We start from the raw sequence: 23,845 nt of genomic DNA, 5'->3' as shown, positions 1-23,845 counted from the left end.
TCTCTCTCTCTCTCTCTCTCTCTCTCTCTCTCTCTCTCTCTCTCTCTCTCTACCAGCACTTTGACTTTCTGAATCTAAATTAATTCCATTAGAACCCATACCTGATGCAGTATTATAACGAGGTGATGGTGTCTGTGTTAATGTCCTAGTGCTATTCTGCCCTCTTGTGGCATAGTTACTACACTACACCACATGGCAGGGCTTTTCAACACTCCTTACTGTTTATTTATTTATTTTTATTTCACCTTTATTTAACCAGGTAAGAAGCCAGTTGAGAACAAGTTCTCATTTACAACTGCGACCTGGCCAAGATAAAGCAAAGCAGTGCGATAATAGAATACTATACTATACTATGCTATGCTATACTATACTATACTATACTATACTATGCTATGTGTACTATGTACACTGAATGTACACCATTTTAGGAACACCTTTCTAATATTGAGTTGCACCCCCTTTTGCCCTCAGAACAGCATCAATTCGTCGAGGCATGGACTCTACAAGGTGTCGAAAGCGTTCCACAGGGATGCTGGCCCATGTTGACTCCAATGCTTCCCACAGTTGTGTCAAGTTGGCTGGATGTCCTTTGGGTGGTGGACCGGTCTTGATACACACGGGAAACTGTTGAGCATGAAGAACCCAGCAGCATTGCAGTTCTTGACACAAACCAGTGGGCCTGGCACCTACTACCGTACCCTGTACTTTTGTCTTGCCCATTCACCCTCTGAATGGCACACGTACACAATCCATGCCTCAATTTGTTTCAAGGCTTAAAAATCCTTCTTCAACCTATCTCCTCCTCTTCATCTACACAGACTGAAGTGGATTTAACAAGTGACACCAATAAGTGATCATACATTAGCTTTAACCTGGATTCACCTGGTCAGTCATGGAAAGAGCAGGTGTTCTTAATGTTTTGTACAGTCATTGTATGTTATACGCAGTGGACGAGAACGGACACACACACACACTTTTATTTTTAACTTTGAAAACACACTCAGGGAAGGCGGCTCACGCGCGTGTTAACAAGTGACATTTAGTTTGGCGCAAGATCGCCCCGGAAATCTGAGAGTGCGCCTGGTCAGCAGAGAAATGCGGTTTACTGTGTGCTCCGTAGACTTCGAAAAAAAACAAGAGTGAACGTAGAAGTTTGTGGACACGCTTTGACAGTAACTTCAACATGGTAAGAGCTTTTAAATGGCGCTATATTTCTACCTATTTAACATTATTCTAATGGTTTATCTGTATGCGTCAGCTAGTGTCTTGCGCTACACAATGTCCTTGATATTTGGCGATGCAGGCTATGAAGTTCCATCAAATGTGCCTGCATTATGTCGCTTTTAAGAGTTGGCATACAGTCTAGGAGTGGTAGTAGGAATAACACTAGTTATAACACTTTCTAGTCATAATGACTATATTGTCATGATCATTAAAAAGAGAGGTTTGTATGTTGGCTAAATGTTTCTCTGATTCTGATTCTTATTGTGCTACTCCAAGCAGACGCAACACGGACCCTGCTGAACTATTATAAATATATTGTGGTCTTTTATGACAGGGTTTACTCCTATAATGGAGGAATAGAGAACCCCGTCCGGGACTAACAGCGATATTACACATCATCACCACATCATCATCCCCGTCAATGAAGACTGCAGGCATGGCCCTGTTCAAGCAGCAGAGAGTGGAGGATTTCTACCACATCGGAGAAGAATTAGGAAGGTACACTATTATAACGAAGTTACATTGTATTCTGTTCTATTCTATTGTAATGCATATCTCGGCCCCATAACCACGTCACATTATGGAGCACTTAGAGGAAACCTTTGAGGGTCAAAAGTCGTAGGTACACATTGACGTGACAGTGAATGTGGTTGCTCTATTGACGTGACAGTGAATGTGGTTGCTCTATTGACATGACAGTGAATGGGGTTGCTCTATTGACATTACAGTGAATGTGGTTGCTCTATTAACATGACAGTGAATGTGGTTGCTCTATTGACATGACAGTGAATGTGGTTGCTCTGTTGACATGACAGTGAATTGTGGTTGCTCTATTGACATGACAGTGAATGGGGTTGCTCTATTGACATGACAGTGAATGTGGTTGCTCTGTTGACATGACAGTGAATTGTGGTTGCTCTATTGACATGACAGTGAATGGGGTTGCTCTATTGACATGACAGTGAATGTGGTTGCTCTGTTGACATGACAGTGAATGTGGTTGCTCTGTTGACATGACAGTGAATGGGGATGTTCTATTGACATGACAGTGAATGTGGTTGTTCTATTGACATGACAGTGAATGTGGTTGCTCTATTGACATGACAGTGAATGTGGTTGCTCTATTGACATGACAGTGAATGTGGTTGCTCTATTGACATGACAGTGAATGGGGTTGCTCTATTGACATGACAGTGAATGTGGTTGTGTCACTTGTGTTGTTACTTGCTACCTTCACAAACACTGTTCTGTATATACGAAAAGGTACTTTCCGGATGTTATATCTACAGCTGAGATGACACTGGTATTATCCTGCATCAGTGCATTCAGATGTTGTTGAATCCTTACAGATGTGTCTGTGTGAATACTCAGGCTGTCCTTCCAGATGTGTCTGTGTGAATAGTCTTATAGATGAAAGAGCTGTTTAAAGGTAGACTCAGCGATATGACGTAGGTGAAAGAGCTGTTTAAAGGTATTCTCAGCGATATGACCTAGATGAAAGAGCTGTTTAAAGGTAGACTCAGCGATATGACGTAGATGAAAGAGCTGTTTAAAGGTAGACTCAGCGATATGACCTAGATGAAAGAGCTGTTTAAAGGTAGACTCAGCGATATGACGTAGTTGAAAGAGCTGTTTAAGGGTAGACTCAGCGATATGACCTAGATGAAAGAGCTGTTTAAAGGTAGACTCAGCGATATGACGTAGATGAAAGAGCTGTTTAAAGGTAGACTCAGCGATATGACGTAGATGAAAGACCTGTTTAAAGGTAGACTCAGCGATATGACGTAGATTAAAGCCTTTGATGCTTCCTTTCATGCTGCCTCACAATGTGTTGTGCCGTTTTGGTTCATATTAGAAGACCACAACGTGAATCTTATAATATGGCCATAGACATGCAGCTCATCACTACAGGCCATTAGCCGCTATGTGCAACTCTATCTCAATTCCCTTTTTGTAGCTTTACCCAGTCCGGAAATCAACAAGGTTGAAAACTAGATGTTTGAAAGAGATTAAGGGAATATTGGTTGAGGTAACATAGCTTTTTCCTTGTACTGACCAGGTTCTCAAAGCACTCAGGCTGTACTCAGTGACCCAGTAGTTTATTTGAAGTCACTTCTCTAGAGGCAGCTGAGCTGGCAGGCAGTCACCACTTCTCTAGAGGCAGCTGAGCTGGCAGGCAGTCACCCCTCACGCTGCTGTTTCAAGATGGCTTCCTTCTATCTTTAGAGGTCTGTGTTTATGTCTACTCACACAGCTACACCGTGAATGAGGAAGTGGAGCTTTATTTTACCTCACTGGCTCACTGTACTGACAGTAGAGGAAAAACACATGGAGACACAATCACTGTTCGCATCCCAAATGGCACCCTATCCCCTATGGGCCCTGGGCATTAGCAGTGCACTATATAGGGAATACACTCTTAAAAAAAAAAAAGCTGCGATCTAGAACCTAAAAGGGTTTGTTCGGCTGTCCCCATAGGAGAAGCCTTTGAAGAACCCTTTTTGGTTCCAGGTAGAATATTTTTTGAGTTCCATGTAGAACCCTTTACACAGAGGGTTCTACATGGAACCCAAAATAGTTCTGCCTGGAACTGAACAGGGTTCTCCTATGAGGAAAGCCGAAGAACCCTTTTGGAACCTTTTTTTCTAAGAGTGTAGGGTGCAACTTGGTATACAGCCACTGAATGACCGTTGACTTTATTCCCCACATCCTCTCGGTTTCTTTACTTTCCTCTGTTTGTATGTGAGGAGAAAACCCCAGAGCTGGGTCTTAGACATTAAGGAATTGGAAGTATTTGAGGTGCGCTTGATTTAGCTTAGAGTGTGCATTTGTGTGGTTATTCCGTTGGTTCCATTGTACATGGCAGACTACTAAATCAAGTGCGGCAAAGCATTTCCCATAGGCTACCGTATTCGGGTCAACACAGGTCTGCACAACACCCGTTGGTCTTTCAAATGTGTTTAGTTGTCTGTGAAAGTGAATGCACGATGTAAAACCCCAGAGTTGTCATGCTCGGCTCATGCTGTCACATGGACTTGACTGCTGCATTACCACTCCACTATGAATAGACCGGTCGCCTCGCAGGAAATGTCTGAACATTCTGCAGGACAAATTGAGTTAACCTTTCAACATACCACACCTTCTGACTGCACCGTGGTTATTTACAGTATTTAAAGAGACAGTGTTTTACACATGCCGCAACAGATATTAGAAATGTTCTATTGTATAATACATGAAAATCCTCTGATGATTCCTCCTGACACGTAACGGACCTTTCCTTTCTGACACTGAAATAACATACCCTCCCATCTACCGTTCGTCTGATCTGATTCTGTAGAGACACATGGTGCAGGTTTTAACAACATAATCATAATTTTTTTTCAAGCTCAATATTTTTTCCATCATTTTTTGTGTCCCTCCTGTCGTCTGGGTTCCAGTGGTCAGTTTGCCATCGTGAAGCGTTGCCGGGAGAAGAGCACAGGTCTGGAGTTCGCCGCTAAGTTCATCAAGAAACGTCAGAGCAGATCCAGCCGGCGGGGAGTCAGGAGGGAGGAGATAGAGAGAGAGGTCAACATCCTGCAGCAGACACAACACCCCAACATAGTCACCTTCCACGACGTCTACGAGAACCGCACTGACGTGGTGCTCATCCTGGAGTTGTGAGTGACACCAGAGGGGGGAATACTACAAACCAGGACCAAGGAGTTAGCCAGCTAACTTGCCTAAATATTCTTACATCACTTCTTTTTTTTTTTTTTTTTTTGAAAGATAAGCTTGAAATGGGAATTATTTAGTTGACTCAACAACCAGAAACACATCTCTAAAGATTAGCATTTCTTAATGAACCAGGAAATGTGTGTTTTATTTCTGGTTGTTTATCAAAGTTAGCTGGCTAACTCATTGATCCTGCCTTGTAGTATATACCCCTCTGGGCCTGTAGCCACAAAGCCTCTCAGAGTAAAGAGTGCTGATCTAGGACCAGTTTAGATCATAACGAATAAGATTAATGTGGACTGATTGATTAATGTGGACTGATTGATTAATGTGGGCTGATTGATTAATGTGGGCTGATTGATTAATGTGGGCTGATTGATTAATGTGGACTGATTGATTAATGTGGGCTGATTGATTAATGTGGGCTGATTGATTAATGTGGACTGATTGATTAATGTGGACTGATTGATTAATGTGGACATTAATGTGGACTGATTGATTAATGTGGACTGATTGATTAATGTGGACTGATTGATTAATGTGGACTGATTGATTAATGTGGACTGATTGATTAATGTGGGCTGATTGATTAATGTGGACTGATTGATTAATGTGGACTGATTGATTAATGTGGGCTGATTGATTAATGTGGACTGATTGATTAATGTGGACTGATTGATTAATGTGGACTGATTGATTAATGTGGGCTGATTGATTAATGTGGACTGATTGATTAATGTGGACTGATTGCACTCCTACTCTGAAAGGCTTTGTGGGTAGGGGCCCTGACCCTAGACTGTCTATGGTCCGGACAAATCAGAATGAGGCCAGAGAGAAATGCCCCTGATTTTTTTTTTTAGAAACGTTGTAGTCATGTATAATCCATGAAATTGTCATCAGCTAATAATGGGTCCGTCTCAGACAGTAACAAACACAGTCTTAGCCTGGGAGCCACTCTGGTTTTGGTCTTTCACCTATAACATCTGTTCTGCTACGATTGAGAGATGCTCAGTGTGTGTGTGTGTGTGTGTGTGTGTGTGTGTGTGTGTGTGTGTGTGTGTGTGTGTGTGTGTTGCAGGGTGTCAGGAGGAGAGCTGTTTGACTTCCTGGCCCAGAAGGAGTCTCTGAGTGAAGAGGAAGCCACTCAGTTTATCAAACAGATTCTACAGGGGGTCCACTACCTACACTCTAGGAAGATAGCACACTTTGATTTGAAGGTGTGTGTGTGTGTGTGTGTGTGTGTGTGTGTGTGTGTGTGTGTGTGTGTGTGTGTGCTGCCTTTATGAGGTAGCCATTTTAGAGGCGAGGACCAGATTTAGTTTCTGTGGTGACAAATCATCTCTGTGGCCAACAGCCCTCTTAGGTGAGCCAGTCTAACTCTGAGTGTGCTGCCAGTCTAGTGATGTCATTCATTCAGAAGAGCAGCTGCAACTAAACACAACACGCTGGTCCTACTACCATGGTGCCCATCCTCACAACACGCTGGTCCTACTACCATGGTGCCCATCCTCACAACACGCTGGTCCTACTGCCATGGTGCCCATCCTCACAACACGCTGGTCCTACTGCCATGGTGCCCATCCTCACAACACGCTGGTCCTACTACCATGGTGCCCATCCTCACAACACACTGGTCCTACTACCATGGTGCCCATCCTCACAACACGCTGGTCCTACTGCCATGGTGCCCATCCTCACAACACGCTGGTCCTACTACCATGGTGCCCATCCTCACAACACACTGGTCCTACTGCCATGGTGCCCATCCTCACAACACGCTGGTCCTACTACCATGGTGCCCATCCTCAACAACACACTGGTCCTACTACCATGGTGCCCATCCTCACAACACGCTGGCCCTACTACCATGGTGCCCATCCTCACAACACGCTGGTCCTACTACCATGGTGCCCATCCTCACAACACACTGGTCCTACTACCATGGTGCCCATCCTCACAACACGCTGGTCCTACTGCCATGGTGCCCATCCTCACAACACGCTGGTCCTACTGCCATGGTGCCCATCCTCACAACACGCTGGTCCTACTACCATGGTGCCCATCCTCACAACACACTGGTCCTACTACCATGGTGCCCATCCTCACAACACGCTGGTCCTACTGCCATGGTGCCCATCCTCACAACATGCTGGTCCTACTACCATGGTGCCCATCCTCACAACACGCTGGTCCTACTGCCATGGTGCCCATCCTCACAACACGCTGGTCCTACTGCCATGGTGCCCATCCTCACAACATGCTGGTCCTACTGCCATGGTGCCCATCCTCACAACACGCTGGTCCTACTGCCATGGTGCCCATCCTCACAACACGCTGGTCCTACTACCATGGTGCCCATCCTCACAACACGCTGGTCCTACTGCCATGGTGCCCATCCTCACAACCACGCTGGTCCTACTACCATGGTGCCCATCCTCACAACACACTGGTCCTACTGCCATGGTGCCCATCCTCACAACACGCTGGTCCTACTACCATGGTGCCCATCCTCAACAACACACTGGTCCTACTGCCATGGTGCCCATCCTCACAACACGCTGGTCCTACTGCCATGGTGCCCATCCACACAACCACGCTGGTACGACTCTCCATTGAAAGAGAACTGCCACGGCACCACTCATGAATTAATAACTTCTTACAACCTAGAGTTCAATCCAATACAGTCACTTCTCCTTTTTCTGTCTCCTGTGAAACATAAAATATGGAGGATATTTCATCAAGTTTTCAGCAGCTTTTACTATTTTATATAAACATGAATAAGTGGCTTTTCTCTTTAAAGAGGAATGTTTTTATAAGATCAGCAGAAAGATGTTGGATTGAAGCTGTATAATACAGGGCTACAATAGGAGGAAGCTGTATAATACAGGGCTACAATAGGAGGAAGCTGTATAATACAGGGCTACAATAGGAGGAAGCTGTATAATACAGGGCTACAATAGGAGGAAGCTGTATAATACAGGGCTACAATAGGAGGAAGCTGTATAATACAGGGCTACAATAGGAGGAAGCTGTATAATACAGGGCTACAATAGGAGGAAGCTGTATAATACAGGTCTACAATAGGAGGAAGCTGTATAGTAGAGGGCTACAATAGGAGGAAGCTGTATAATACAGGGCTACAATAGGAGGAAGCTGTATAATACAGGGCTACAATAGGAGGAAGCTGTATAATACAGGGCTACAATAGGAGGAAGCTGTATAATACAGGGCTACAATAGGAGGAAGCTGTATAATACAGGGCTACAATAGGAGGAAGCTGTATAATACAGGGCTACAATAGGAGGAAGCTGTATAATACAGGGCTACAATAGGAGGAAGCTGTATAATACAGGGCTACAATAGGAGGAAGCTGTATAATACAGGGCTACAATAGGAGGAAGCTGTATAATACAGGGCTACAATAGGAGGAAGCTGTATAATAGAGGGCTACAATAGGATGAAGCTGTATAATACAGGGCTACAATAGGAGGAAGCTGTATAATACAGGGCTACAATAGGAGGAAGCTGTATAATACAGGGCTACAATAGGAGGAAGCTGTATAATACAGGGCTACAATAGGAGGAAGCTGTATAATACAGGGCTACAATAGGAGGAAGCTGTATAATACAGGGCTACAATAGGAGGAAGCTGTATAATACAGGGCTACAATAGGAGGAAGCTGTATAATACAGGGCTACAATAGGAGGAAGCTGTATAATACAGGGCTACAATAGGAGGAAGCTGTATAATACAGGGCTACAATAGGAGGAAGCTGTATAATATAGGGCTACAATAGGAGGAAGCTGTATAATACAGGGCTACAATAGGAGGAAGCTGTATAATACAGGGCTACAATAGGAGGAAGCTGTATAATACAGGGCTACAATAGGAGGAAGCTGTATAATACAGGGCTACAATAGGAGGAAGCTGTATAATACAGGGCTACAATAGGAGGAAGCTGTATAATACAGGGCTACAATAGGAGGAAGCTGTATAGTAGAGGGCTACAATAGGAGGAAGCTGTATAATAGAGGGCTACAATAGGAGGAAGCTGTATAATAGAGGGCTACAATAGGAGGAAGCTGTATAATACAGGGCTACAATAGGAGGAAGCTGTATAATACAGGGCTACAATAGGAGGAAGCTGTATAATACAGGGCTACAATAGGAGGAAGCTGTATAATACAGGGCTACAATAGGAGGAAGCTGTATAATACAGGGCTACAATAGGAGGAAGCTGTATAGTAGAGGGCTACAATAGGAGGAAGCTGTATAATACAGGGCTACAATAGGAGGAAGCTGTATAATACAGGGCTACAATAGGAGGAAGCTGTATAATACAGGGCTACAATAGGAGGAAGCTGTATAATACAGGGCTACAATAGGAGGAAGCTGTATAATACAGGGCTACAATAGGAGGAAGCTGTATAATACAGGGCTACAATAGGAGGAGGCTGTATAATACAGGGCTACAATAGGAGGAAGCTGTATAATACAGGGCTACAATAGGAGGAAGCTGTATAGTAGAGGGCTACAATAGGAGGAAGCTGTATAGTAGAGGGCTACAATAGGAGGAAGCTGTATAATACAGGGCTACAATAGGAGGAAGCTGTATAATACAGGGCTACAATAGGAGGAAGCTGTATAATACAGGGCTACAATAGGAGGAAGCTGTATAATACAGGGCTACAATAGGAGGAAGCTGTATAATACAGGGCTACAATAGGAGGAAGCTGTATAATACAGGGCTACAATAGGAGGAAGCTGTATAATACAGGGCTACAATAGGAGGAAGCTGTATAATAGAAGGCTACAATAGGAGGAAGCTGTATAATACAGGGCTACAATAGGAGGAAGCTGTATAATACAGGGCTACAATAGGAGGAAGCTGTATAATACAGGGCTACAATAGGAGGAAGCTGTATAATACAGGGCTACAATAGGAGGAAGCTGTATAATACAGGGCTACAATAGGAGGAAGCTGTATAATACAGGGCTACAATAGGAGGAAGCTGTATAGTAGAGGGCTACAATAGGAGGAAGCTGTATAATACAGGGCTTCAATAGGAGGAAGCTGTATAATACAGGGCTACAATAGGAGGAAGCTGTATAATACAGGGCTACAATAGGAGGAAGCTGTATAATACAGGGCTACAATAGGAGGAAGCTGTATAATACAGGGCTACAATAGGAGGAAGCTGTATAATACAGGGCTACAATAGGAGGAAGCTGTATAATACAGGGCTACAATAGGAGGAAGCTGTATAATACAGGGCTACAATAGGAGGAAGCTGTATAATACAGGGCTACAATAGGAGGAAGCTGTATAATACAGGGCTACAATAGGAGGAAGCTGTATAATACAGGGCTACAATAGGAGGAAGCTGTATAATAGAAGGCTACAATAGGAGGAAGCTGTATAATACAGGGCTACAATAGGAGGAAGCTGTATAATACAGGGCTACAATAGGAGGAAGCTGTATAATACAGGGCTACAATAGGAGGAAGCTGTATAATACAGGGCTACAATAGGAGGAAGCTGTATAATACAGGGCTACAATAGGAGGAAGCTGTATAATACAGGGCTACAATAGGAGGAAGCTGTATAATACAGGGCTACAATAGGAGAAAGCTGTATAATACAGGGCTACAATAGGAGGAAGCTGTATAATACAGGGCTACACTAGGAGGAAGCTGTATAATACAGGGCTACAATAGGAGGAAGCTGTAAAATACAGGGCTACAATAGGAGGACGCTGTATAATACAGGGCTACAATAGGAGGAAGCTGTATAATACAGGGCTACAATAGGAGGAAGCTGTATAATATAGGGCTACAATAGGAGGAAGCTGTATAATACAGGGCTACAATAGGAGGAAGCTGTATAATATAGGGCTACAATAGGAGGAAGCTGTATAATACAGGGCTACAATAGGAGGAAGCTGTATAATACAGGGCTACAATAGGAGGAAGCTGTATAATAGAGGGCTACAATAGGAGGAAGCTGTATAATAGAGGGCTACAATAGGAGGAAGCTGTATAATACAGGGCTACAATAGGAGGAAGCTGTATAGTAGAGGGATACAATAGGAGGAAGCTGTATAGTAGAGGGCTACAATAGGAGGAAGCTGTATAATACAGGGCTACAATAGGAGGAAGCTGTATAATACAGGGCTACAATAGGAGGAAGCTGTATAATACAGGGCTACAATAGGAGGAAGCTGTATAATACAGGGCTACAATAGGAGGAAGCTGTATAATACAGGGCTACAATAGGAGGAAGCTGTATAATACAGGGCTACAATAGGAGGAAGCTGTATAATACAGGGCTACAATAGGAGGAAGCTGTATAATACAGGGCTACAATAGGAGGACGCTGTATAATACAGGGCTACAATAGGAGGAAGCTGTATAATACAGGGCTACAATAGGAGGAAGCTGTATAATACAGGGCTACAATAGGAGGAAGCTGTATAATACAGGGCTACAATAGGAGGAAGCTGTATAATAGAGGGCTACAATAGGAGGAAGCTGTATAATACAGGGCTACAATAGGAGGAAGCTGTATAGTAGAGGGATACAATAGGAGGAAGCTGTATAGTAGAGGGCTACAATAGGAGGAAGCTGTATAATACAGGGCTACAATAGGAGGAAGCTGTATAATAGAGGGCTACAATAGGAGGAAGCTGTATAATACAGGGCTACAATAGGAGGAAGCTGTATAATATAGGGCTACAATAGGAGGAAGCTGTATAATATAGGGCTACAATAGGAGGAAGCTGTATAATACAGGGCTACAATAGGAGGAAGCTGTATAATACAGGGCTACAATAGGAGGAAGCTGTATAATACAGGGCTACAATAGGAGAAAGCTGTATAATACAGGGCTACAATAGGAGGAAGCTGTATAATACAGGGCTACAATAGGAGGAAGCTGTATAATACAGGGCTACAATAGGAGGAAGCTGTATAATACAGGGCTACACTAGGAGGAAGCTGTATAATACAGGGCTACAATAGGAGGAAGCTGTATAGTAGAGGGCTACAATAGGAGGAAGCTGTATAATACAGGGCTACAATAGGAGGAAGCTGTATAATAGAGGGCTACAATAGGAGGAAGCTGTATAATATAGGGCTACAATAGGAGGAAGCTGTATAATACAGGGCTACAATAGGAGGAAGCTGTATAATACAGGGCTACAATAGGAGGAAGCTGTATAATACAGGGCTACAATAGGAGGAAGCTGTATAATACAGGGCTACAATAGGAGGAAGCTGTATAATACAGGGCTACAATAGGAGGACGCTGTATAATACAGGGCTACAATAGGAGGAAGCTGTATAATACAGGGCTACAATAGGAGGAAGCTGTATAATACAGGGCTACAATAGGAGGAAGCTGTATAATACAGGGCTACAATAGGAGGAAGCTGTATAATACAGGGCTACAATAGGAGGAAGCTGTATAATACAGGGCTACAATAGGAGGAAGCTGTATAATACAGGGCTACAATAGGAGGAAGCTGTATAATAGAGGGCTACAATAGGAGGAAGCTGTATAATACAGGGCTACAATAGGAGGAAGCTGTATAATACAGGGCTACAATAGGAGGAAGCTGTATAATACAGGGCTACAATAGGAGGAAGCTGTATAATACAGGGCTACAATAGGAGGAAGCTGTATTTACATTTTACATTTTAGTCATTTAGCAGACGCTCTTATCCAGAGCGACTTACAGGAGCAATTAGGGTTAAGTGCCTTGCTCAAGGGCACATTAACGTCATTTAGCAGACGCTCTTAGCCAGAGCGACTCACAAATTGGTGCGTTCACCCTATAGCCAGTGGGATAACCACTTTACAATTTGGGGGGGGGGGGGGGGGGGTTTAGAAGGATTACTTTATCCTATCCCAGGTATTCCTTAAAGAGGTGGGGTTTCAAATGTCTCCGGAAGGTGGTGAGTGACTCCGCTGTCCTGGCGTCGTGAGGGAGCTTGTTCCACCATTGGGGTGCCAGAGCAGCGAACAGTTTTGCCTGGGCTGAGCGGGAACTATGCTTCCGCAGAGGAAGGGGAGCCAGCAGGCCAGAGGTGGATGAACGCAATGCCCTCGTTTGGGTGTAGGGACTGATCAGAGCCTGAAGGTACAGAGGTGCCGTTCCCCTCACTGCTCCATAGGCAAGCACCATGGTCTTGTAGCGGATGCGAGCTTCAACTGGAAGCCAGTGGAGTGTGCGGAGGAGGGGGGTGACGTGAGAGAACTTGGGAAGGTTGAACACCAGACGGGCTGCGGCATTCTGGATGAGTTGTAGGGGTTTAATGGCACTGTATAATACAGGGCTACAATAGGAGGAAGCTGTATAATAGAGGGCTACAATAGGAGGAAGCTGTATAATACAGGGCTACAATAGGAGGAAGCTGTATAATAGAGGGCTACAATAGGAGGAAGCTGTATAATACAGGGATACAATAGGAGGAAGCTGTATAATACAGGGAGCTTGCTTGCATGAGGGCTGGACTGCTGAAATCTGTACCGCTGAGAGCTTCATACTGTAAATCCCATTAGGGAGAGGCAGGGCTGGGGGGTGCAGCACACAGCACTCTACCTCAGATAGAGAGATGAACAGAGAGGGGGAGAGAGAGAAAGTGCTGTGTCAGGTATGGAAGAGCGTTCAATAAGGGTGCAGTCCTTCCCAGCATTGACAGAGAGGCTAGCTGTGGTCTCACCACAGGAAGACTGGGGGAGACGAGAGAGACAGAGGAGGGAGAGGGAGGGGAGACAGGAGAGAGGGAGGGGGAGAGACAGAGGAGGGAGAGGGAGGGGAGACAGGGGAGAGGGAGATGGTAGAGGGAGGGGAGAGGGAGGGGAGACAGGGGAGAGGGAGATGGGAGAGAGGGAGGGGGAGACGAGAGAGACAGAGGAGGGAGATGGAGGGGAGACAGGGGAGGGGGAGACGGGAGAGAGGTAGGGGGAGACGAGAGAGACAGAGGAGGGAGAGGGAGGGGAGACAGGGGAGAGGGAGGGGGAGACGGGAGAGACAGAGGAGGGAGAGGGAGGGGAGACAGGGGAGAGGGAGGGGGAGACGGGAGAGACAGAGGAGGGAGAGGGAGGGGAGACAGGGGAGAGGGAGGGGGAGATGGGAGAGACAGAGGAGGGAGAGGGAGGGGAGACAGGGGAGAGGGAGGAGGAGAGACAGAGGAGGGAGAGGGAGGGGAGACAGGGGAGAGGGAGGGGGAGACGGGAGAGGAGGGAGAGGGAGGGGAGACAGGGGAGAGGGAGATGGGAGAGACAGAGGAGGGAGAGGGAGGGGAGACAGGGGAGAGGGAGGGGGAGACGGGAGTGGAGGGAGAGGGAGGGGAGACAGGGGAGAGGGAGATGGGAGAGACAGAGGAGGGAGAGGGAGGGGAGACAGGGGAGAGGGAGGGGGAGACGGGAGAGACAGAGGAAGGAGAGGGAGGGGAGACAGGGGAGAGGGAGATGGGAGAGACAGAGGAGGGAGAAGGAGGGGAGACAGGGGAGAGGGAGAGGGAGATGGGAGAGACAGAGGAGGGAGAGGGAGGGGAGACAGGGGAGAGGGAGGGGGAGAGACAGAGGAGGGAGAGGGAGGGGAGACAGGGGAGAGGGAGATGGGAGAGACAGAGGAGGGAGAAGGAGGGGAGACAGGGGAGAGGGAGGGGGAGAGACAGAGGAGGGAGAGGGAGGGGAGACAGGGGAGAGGGAGAGGGAGATGGGAGAGACAGAGGAGGGAGAGGGAGGGGAGACAGGGGAGAGGGAGAGGGAGATGGGAGAGACAGAGGAGGGAGAGGGAGGGGAGACAGGGGAGAGGGAGGAGGAGAGACAGAGGAGGGAGAGGGAGGGGAGACAGGGAGAGGGAGAGGGAGGGGAGACAGGGGAGAGGGAGGGGGAGACGGGAGAGACAGAGGAGGGAGAGGGAGGGGAGACAGGGGAGAGGGAGAGGGAGTCGGGTGCCATTTGGGACGCAGACTGTACAGACTGAGGCACATATGAAGTCCAGGTGTGACGTCTCCTTGACACCACGGCTGGCTGTATGAAGTCCAGGTGTGACGTCTCCTTGACACCACGGCTGGCTGTATGAAGTCCAGGTGTGACGTCTCCTTGACACCACGGCTTGCTGTATGAAGTCCAGGTGTGACGTCTCCTTGACACCACGGCTGGCTGTATGAAGTCCAGGTGTGACGTCTCCTTGACACCACGGCTGGCTGTATGAAGTCCAGGTGTGACGTCTCCTTGACACCACGGCTGGCTGTATGAAGTCCAGGTGTGACGTCTCCTTGACACCACGGCTGGCTGTATGAAGTCCAGGTGTGACGTCTCCTTGACACCACGGCTGGCTGTATGAAGTCCAGGTGTGACGTCTCCTTGACACCACGGCTGGCTGGCCATGCCAAAGTCAGGAAGGCAGTACAGGCACGGTGATAGAAGGTCTGAGTGCAATATGTTGGACCAATATGTTAAAAGGTGTCACCCGGGTGGAGGAAACAGGAGAGGAGCAGCCCTGCAGAATATGACCGGCCGTCCATTTAACAGGGCTGGACTACTTTTTCATCACATGCTTAAGCCCTCTGACCCTGACCCCTAACCCCCGACCTCTCTGACCCTGACCCCTAACCCCCGACCTCTCTGACCCTGACCCCTAACCCCCGACCTCTCTGACCCTGACCCCTAACCCCCGACCTCTCTGACCCTGACCCCTAACCCCCGACCTCTCTGACCCTGACCCCTAACCCCCGACCTCTCTGACCCTGACCCCTGACCCCCGACCTCTCTGACCCTGACCCCTAACCCCCGACCTCTCTGACCCTGACCCCTGACCCCCGACCTCTCTGACCCTGACCCCTAACCCCCGACCTCTCTGACAGTGCACTTCTCACATCCAGCTGTGTTTATGTTCTGATCTCTACATTTACGAATTCACAGCTACCTTTTTGCCTTTTCAGTATTTTTTTTTCTCCAAAGCTGACATTGGGTTTGACAGGGTTTATTTGACGTTGGGTTTGACAGGGTTTATCTGGCGTTGGGTTTGACAGGGTTTATCTGGCGTTGGGTTTGACAGGGTTTATCTGGCGTTGGGTTTGACAGGGTTTATCTGGCATTGGGTTTGACAGGGTTTATCTGGCGTTGGGTTTGACAGGGTTTATCTGGCGTTGGGTTTGACAGGGTTTATCTGCCGTTGGGTTTGACAGGGTTTATCTGGCGTTGGGTTTGACAGGGTTTATCTGCCGTTGGGTTTGACAGGGTTTATCTGCCGTTGGGTTTGACAGGGTTTATCTGGCGTTGGGTTTGACAGGGTTTATCTGGCGTTGGGTTTGACAGGGTTTATCTGGCGTTGGGTTTGACAGGGTTTATCATTATTTTCTGACCATTTTGCACCTAAGGAGGCAGGACTGCAACAGGTCCAGTAAACTCATGCACACTGATGATCAAAAATGCTCTCTCAGCAAATCCCCTCTCTCTCTTTCTGTTGTTCAGCCTGAAAACATCATGCTGTTGGACAAGAACGTGCCCTTGCCAAGGATCAAACTAATCGATTTCGGACTCGCTCACAAAATCGAGGCGGGGGCAGAGTTTAAAAACATTTTTGGGACTCCTGAATTTGTGGGTAAGATTTCAGTCTTGAGACTGGCTCACATAAACATGCCATAACTAGACTACTATACATGAATATGAATAACTACATTATCAATGTGACAAATCACAGGTATTAATAGGAAATAATGATAATCTAATGAATTCTGTCTGTTATTGACACATTAAAGATAATATTAGGAAATACACTGTTTTTATGTAATTACTTTTCTGTCATTCATTCAGTCTTCTAGTGACAAATTAAAGATAAAATTAAAGAAATACACTATTTTGATCCAATTACTTTTCTATCATTGATGCATTAGTGCAGTCTTCTGCTGATTGGTCACCTGTCTGTTTCAGCCCCAGAGATAGTGAACTACGAACCACTGGGACTGGAGGCAGATATGTGGAGTATAGGAGTTATCACTTATATCCTGTGAGTTTAAGTTCAACACAACATTAAGCATGTTTTAACATCATGGTACACAACAGACATCAAGTAAACATACATGTAACAGGGTTGGCGTAGATGAATACATATAATTATACAACGGGTGGGTCTAATCCTGAAGGCTGATTGGTTAAAACCGCATTCCAGACGGTGTCTATTCCACAAGTTACCACCGGCTAAATCTATGACGTTAAAATGCCTATTTACTCTGTTCCCATCTGACTGCCCAATCCACTGTCTCATCAGCCCAGCCAGGCAATTTATAAACTTGATTGCCACTATAAAAAGCATCTAGACATTATGTCACATTTCTTTTAGACTAGCATTTAGTTTTCAACAGCGGAGATTTGTTTAAACCTTGCTGTCTGTCTCTCCGACATTTGCAACATTGTTTCACTATTGAAATTCGATCTCCAGCTGTCCCATAGTAATGAACGTGTCAGGAGTCGGGAGTCGGGACGAGACAGACAGGCAGGGAACGTGTCAGGAGTCAGGAGTCGCGCCTCATTGGCTCATTGTTCTGGATGTATCCAAATAAGCGTCTCTAGCAACCCTAGATTTGTGTCGGGACTATATTTTGTGGAAGGATGAAAATAGTATGAATAAATTAATCTAAATAACATTTCTAATGAAAATATGTCAATCATTATTTGAAATACGTTGGTAAACCCGTTGTATAAAAGTGATAATGCCCTTGAAGCCGGTGTTTGGAGGATATATTGGTACGGGTGTTGTTAGACTTCGTCTCGGGCCTAACAACACCCCGTGTCAATATGTCCTCCATACACCGGCTTCGAGGGCATTATCACTTAAGAGGGGGAGGGAGAGATAAAAGGCTAGCAACAATGTTCCTAACGCTCCCCTCCTCCTGTTCTGGCCTTGTTGTTGTGCTCCAGGCTGAGTGGAGCGTCTCCCTTCCTGGGAGAGACTCAACAGGACACGCTGGCCAACATCTCAGCCATGAACTACGAGTTTGACCAGGAGTTCTTCTGCAGAACCAGTGAGCTGGCCAAAAGCTTCATACGACAGCTACTGGAGAGAGACAAGATGTAAGGAGGGATTAGAGGTCGGGGGTCAGGGGTCAGGGTCAGCTGGCTAATAACTTCATATGACAACTGCTGGAGAGAGACAAGAGGTGAAGGGGTCAGGGGGTGAGGTGGAGAGGAGAGGAGGAGTCAGAGGTGAGGGGTCAGGAGTGAGGTGGAGAGGAGAGGAGGAGTCAGAGGTGAGGGGTCAGGAGTGAGGTGGAGAGGAGAGGAGGAGTCAGAGGTGAGGGGGAGAGGAGAGGAGGAGTCAGAGGTGAGGGGGAGAGGAGAGGAGGAGTCAGAGGTGAGGGGTCAGGGGTGAGGTGGAGAGGAGAGGAGGAGTCAGAGGTGAGGGGTCAGGAGTGAGGTGGAGAGGAGAGGAGGAGTCAGAGGTGAGGGGTCAGGAGTGAGGTGGAGAGGAGAGGAGGAGTCAGAGGTGAGGGGTCAGGAGTGAGGTGGAGAGGAGAGGAGGAGTCAGAGGTGAGGGGTCAGGAGTGAGGTGGAGAGGAGAGGAGGAGTCAGAGGTGAGGGGTCAGGAGTGAGGTGGAGAGGAGAGGAGGAGTCAGAGGTGAGGGGTCAGGAGTGAGGTGGAGAGGAGAGGAGGAGTCAGAGGTGAGGGGGAGAGGAGAGGAGGAGTCAGAGGTGAGGGGTCAGGGGTGAGGTGCAGAGGGTGAGGTTTTGGTGTTAGAACCTGCGTTTTCTGTGTGTGCCAAAAGACTGTTAGACCGCTGAGCTAAAGCCTAGACAATATCTACGGAAGCTCACACTAGTCTTCCTGGCTCAGGGAAGGCAAATTCTGTATTGTGTTTCCACAGCACATCGTAGAACAGCTGTATAGAAAAAGTGATGTAACACATTTACACACTTTCGAGACCATGAGGTTTCTTTACGTTACTCTGCATGACTCTACACAGTACACGCTCTCTTGATGACAGTAACGCGGAGTGATCCGTGTACAAGGTCAAAACAGACTTACACTGTCACAGTCTAAAATCAAGTTACAGACGTCCCTCTGTTCTGTCTGCCCCCCCCCCCCCCCCCCCCCCTTGTGAGTACATAAACATGTTTGTCTTACAGGAAGAGATTAACTATTCAAGATGCTCTCAACCACACCTGGATCAAGGTATATAATGGTCACATGAAAACAGCCGTGATAGACGATGTTAAGACATGCATGTTTTCTTTTTTGTGACATAACTTGCCTCAAGGCCTCTTCATGCATTTTATAGTTTGCATAACAGCTTCATAATTATACTGTGACATTTACTGTTCAAGGGCAGAAAGGTATTTGTTTCTTGTTTGTACGGTTTTTGACATACTTGGTTTATGACCATGTAATGTAATGCATGTTAAGCTGTTATGGACTGCACCCCCCACTGACAATGTATAAGATATGATGACCTTGCTAGTCTGATAGAGGAAGCTCTAGACTGTTAGTTTGAATCAGACGTGTGATTCAATCAGATGAGTTTTTCCTGATAACATGTCTGTCTTGACACGTTTGTGACTCTAACTTAAATGTGCAACCAGTTGACAAAAAACAGCTGTGGTAGAAAGATGAATAACTGACCATGTCACCTGGAGTGTTGCCTGTGGTTTGGTAATGAATAACTGACCATGTCACCTGGAGTGTTGCCTGTGGTTTGGTAATGAATAACTGACCATGTCACCTGGAGTGTTGCCTGTGGTTTGGTAATGAATAACTGACCATGTCACCTGGAGTGTTGCCTGTGGTTTGGTAATGAATAACTGACCATGTCACCTGGAGTGTTGCCTGTGGTTTGGTAATGAATAACTCACCATGTCACCTGGAGTGTTGCCTGTGGTTTGGTAATGAATAACTGACCATGTCACCTGGAGTGTTGCCTGTGGTTTGGTAATGAATAACTGACCATCTCACCTGGAGTGTTGCCTGTGGTTTGGTAATGAATAACTGACCATGTCACCTGGAGTGTTGCCTGTGGTTTGGTAATGAATAACTGACCATCTCACCTGGAGTGTTGCCTGTGGTTTGGTAATGAATAACTGACCATCTCACCTGGAGTGTTGCCTGTGGTTTGGTAATGAATAACTGACCATGTCACCTGGAGTGTTGTCTGTGGTTTGGTAATGAATAACTGACCATCTCACCTGGAGTGTTGCCTGTGGTTTGGTAATGAATAACTGACCATGTCACCTGGAGTGTTGTCTGTGGTTTGGTAATGAATAACTGACCATCTCACCTGGAGTGTTGCCTGTGGTTTGGTAATGAATAACTGACCATGTCACCTGGAGTGTTGCCTGTGGTTTGGTAATGAATAACTGACCATCTCACCTGGAGTGTTGCCTGTGGTTTGGTAATGAATAACTGACCATCTCACCTGGAGTGTTGTCTGTGGTTTGGTAATGAATAACTGACCATCTCACCTGGAGTGTTGCCTGTGGTTTGGTAATGAATAACTGACCATCTCACCTGGAGTGTTGTCTGTGGTTTGGTAATGAATAACTGACCATCTCACCTGGAGTGTTGCCTGTGGTTTGGTAATGAATAACTGACCATCTCATCTGGAGTGTTGTCTGTGGTTTGGTAATGAATAACTGACCATCTCACCTGGAGTGTTGCCTGTGGTTTGGTAATGAATAACTGACCATCTCACCTGGAGTGTTGCCTGTGGTTTGGTAATGGATGCATCTGACCACTGGCTTATATTCCAATGCTGGACAGAACATCATCAATGCATGGCATGCAGTGCCAGTAAGTGACTTCCAGCTCAGTAACCCTCCATCTTTCTTCCTCATCTCTTGTGTCTCAAGTCTAATGAGTACAAGGAGGAGACCCCCAGCACCAAGACCCCGGACCAGACCAAGACCCCCAGCACCAAGACCCCGGACCAGACCAAGACCCCCAAGAAGCGTGAGCGCCGTCAGCTGAAGACCAAACGTCTCAAGGAGTACACCATGAAGTCCCACTCCTCCATGCCCCCCAACAACACCTATGCCAACTTCGAACGCTTCGCCCAGGTAGTGGAGGACATCAGCCAGATGGAGGGCTCCTTCTCTGGGCTAGCCTCGGCCCACGACTCCCTGCAGGAGGACATCGACGCCCTGGTCTCCATCTACAACCACAAGGAGTCCTGGTACAAGGAGGAGAGCGAGGGGGTCCGCCACCAGCTGTCTCAGATCCGCTATGAGTTCCGTAAGGTGGAGGTGATGAAGAGGAGCCTGCAGGATGAGATGAAGGTGGTGGATGTTAGCATCAGCAACGTTAGCGCCCGCTACCAGGAGAGGAAGAGCCACTTTGACGCCCTAAGACAGGAGCTGAGCGACGAGCTGAAGTGGGTGCAGGACGTGGTGGGGTCGTTTGGGGTCACGGACGGGGTCGGTGGGGTCGGAGGAGGGGGTGGAGGAGGAGGAGGAGGGGGGTACCCCAACTGTAACTTCTCCACTGTGTTTAATAATGATGTGAATGAGGCGCTGAAGGAAATGCTGAACAGAAGCTGTGGAGGAGATCTGCTGTCTGGGATTAGCCTGAACTTCACTGAGTCTGGATTGAAGAGATAGTATGGTATAGTATCGTAGAGTATAGTATAGTAGAGTAGAGTATAGTATAGTATAGTATAGTAGAGTATAGTAGAGTAGAGTAGAGTAGAGTATAGTATAGTATAGTATAGTATAGTATAGTATTGTATTGTATTGTATAGTATAGTATCAACCTGGACCTGACTGAGTCTGAATAGTATAGTATTGTATAGTATAGTATAGTATAGTATAGTATCAACCTGGATCTGATTGAGTCTGGATAGTATAGTATAGTATAGTATAGTATAGTATAGTATAGTATAGTATAGTATAGTATAGTATAGTATAGTATAGTATAGTATAGTATGTGTCTGGATAGTACAGTACAGTATAGTACAGTATAGTATAGTATAGTATAGTATAGTATAGTCTAGTATAGTATAGTATAGTATAGTATAGTATAGTATTAGTCTGGACAGTAGAGATATCAGCAGTTACAGGAGCCCAGAGACAATGACAGACACAGGAAGGAGCAGACACTGGGAGTCATCTCTTTTGAATATTCTTACTTTAGTTAGTTTTCCTTGTTAAACATTAGTATTATTTTTGTGATCAGCTAAAATGAAATGTCAAAGTATTTCTAATGGCTTCTCTTTGTGTTTACTAAGAATGCTATAAGAGGCTTGATAGGTTTTGAGGTTTTATTTTAAAGTCTGCAACTTTAGAAGTAGCTTGTTTTTTTCTTCCATAGCTCAATGCCAAGTGTTGATAATGTTGATGCAGTTTTTGGTAGAGGAATGATAATGAGCAGACAGCATTAATGACATCAGGCCTACCTTCTGAGATCAGGTTGAAGTTAGTCGATAGTGTTATTTTTGTATGTGTGTTTTACATGCTTGTACCTACCTGATCTAAACCCACTGAACCTGATAAAGACCTTATCGATTGAAATGCTACACATGTGATTGTGTGTGTGTGTGTGTGTGTGTGTGTGTCTGTGTGTGTGTGTGTGTGTGTGTGTGTGTGTGTGTGTGTGTACTGTATCAGCCAAACACAGTGATACAGAGCCAAGAGAGCAGAACCAAGTCCAAAAGCCTTTTAGTCCTAGTATGGTCCTGTTAACCCATTAATATTACAGTCTATGTCTAATTAACCCATTAATATTACAGTCTATGTCTAATTAACCCATTAATATTACAGTCTATGTCTAATTAACCCATTAATATTACACAGTCTATGTCTAATTAAACCATTAATATTACAGTCTGTCTAATTAACCCATTAATATTACACAGTCTATGTCTAATTAAACCATTAATATTACAGTCTATGTCTAATTAACCCATTAATATTAAACAGTCTATGTCTAACTAACCCATTAATATTACAGTCTATGTCTAATTAAACCATTAATATTACAGTCTATGTCTAATTAACCCATTAATATTACACAGTCTATGTCTAATTAACCCATTAATATTACACAGTCTATGTCTAACTAACCCATTAATATTAAACAGTCTATGTCTAACTAAAACAGTCTGTGTCTAATTAACCCATTAATATTAAACAGTCTATGTCTAACTAACCCATTAATATTACAGTCTATGTCTAATTAACCCATTAATATTACACAGTCTATGTCTAACTAACCCATTAATATTACACAGTATATGTCTAATTAACCCATTAATATTACACAGTCTATGTCTAATTAACCCATTAATATTAAACAGTCTATGTCTAATTAACCCATTAATATTACACAGTCTATGTCTAACTAACCCATTAATATTAAACAGTCTATGTCTAATTAACCCATTAATATTACACAGTCTATGTCTAACTAACCCATTAATATTACACAGTCTATGTCTAACTAACCCATTAATATTAAACAGTCTATGTCTAACTAACCCATTAATATTAAACAGTCTATGTCTAATTAACCCATTAATATTAAACAGTCTATGTCTAATTAACCCATTAATATTACAGTCTATGTCTAATTAACCAATTAATATTACACAGTCTATGTGTCTAATTAACCCATGTAATGCTGCTGATGTCACTGATCACTCAGCCAGTCACGGGACTTGTGTGTAAACTGGTTAGTGATGGGTCAAGAACTGGTGTGTTGTTGCCCTCGGTTACGTAAACACAAATATTGTTGTGTTGTCGTCTCAGCAGATACAGAAAGTCATTCACACAGATCTGCCATTCATATCTATAGTTACAGTAACTCGGTAACATACTGAACATGTCATTGTGTTTAGCCACGGTCAACTCTGGAGAACATAGATGATGGCCTGCCTAAAATATATTATATTAACATCTATTACTGG

At 45.4% G+C, this 23,845-nt stretch overlaps 1 protein-coding gene across 1 annotated transcript; it reads left to right on the top strand.

Moving 5' to 3' along the window:
- The first annotated feature begins 1,067 nt into the window (after positions 1-1,067).
- dapk2a (death-associated protein kinase 2a) lies at positions 1,068-21,631 on the top strand. Its single transcript, XM_084191191.1, has 9 exons — positions 1,068-1,186; positions 1,559-1,722; positions 4,662-4,883; positions 6,017-6,155; positions 16,428-16,557; positions 16,887-16,962; positions 17,874-18,026; positions 19,080-19,125; positions 20,796-21,631. Exons 2-9 carry the CDS (start codon positions 1,646-1,648, stop codon positions 21,540-21,542), a joined length of 1,590 nt encoding a protein of 529 aa, XP_084047317.1. The 5' UTR covers positions 1,068-1,186; positions 1,559-1,645; the 3' UTR covers positions 21,543-21,631.
- The last annotated feature ends 2,214 nt before the right edge of the window (positions 21,632-23,845 follow it).

Source organism: Coregonus lavaretus, assembly GCF_964263955.1.
Source record: "Coregonus lavaretus genome assembly, contig: HAP1_SCAFFOLD_315, whole genome shotgun sequence".
In the NCBI taxonomy this organism is placed as follows: Eukaryota; Metazoa; Chordata; class Actinopteri; order Salmoniformes; family Salmonidae; genus Coregonus; species Coregonus lavaretus.
The sequence above is the reverse complement of the archived record's forward strand: the minus strand, read 5'-3'. Positions and strand labels throughout refer to the sequence as shown.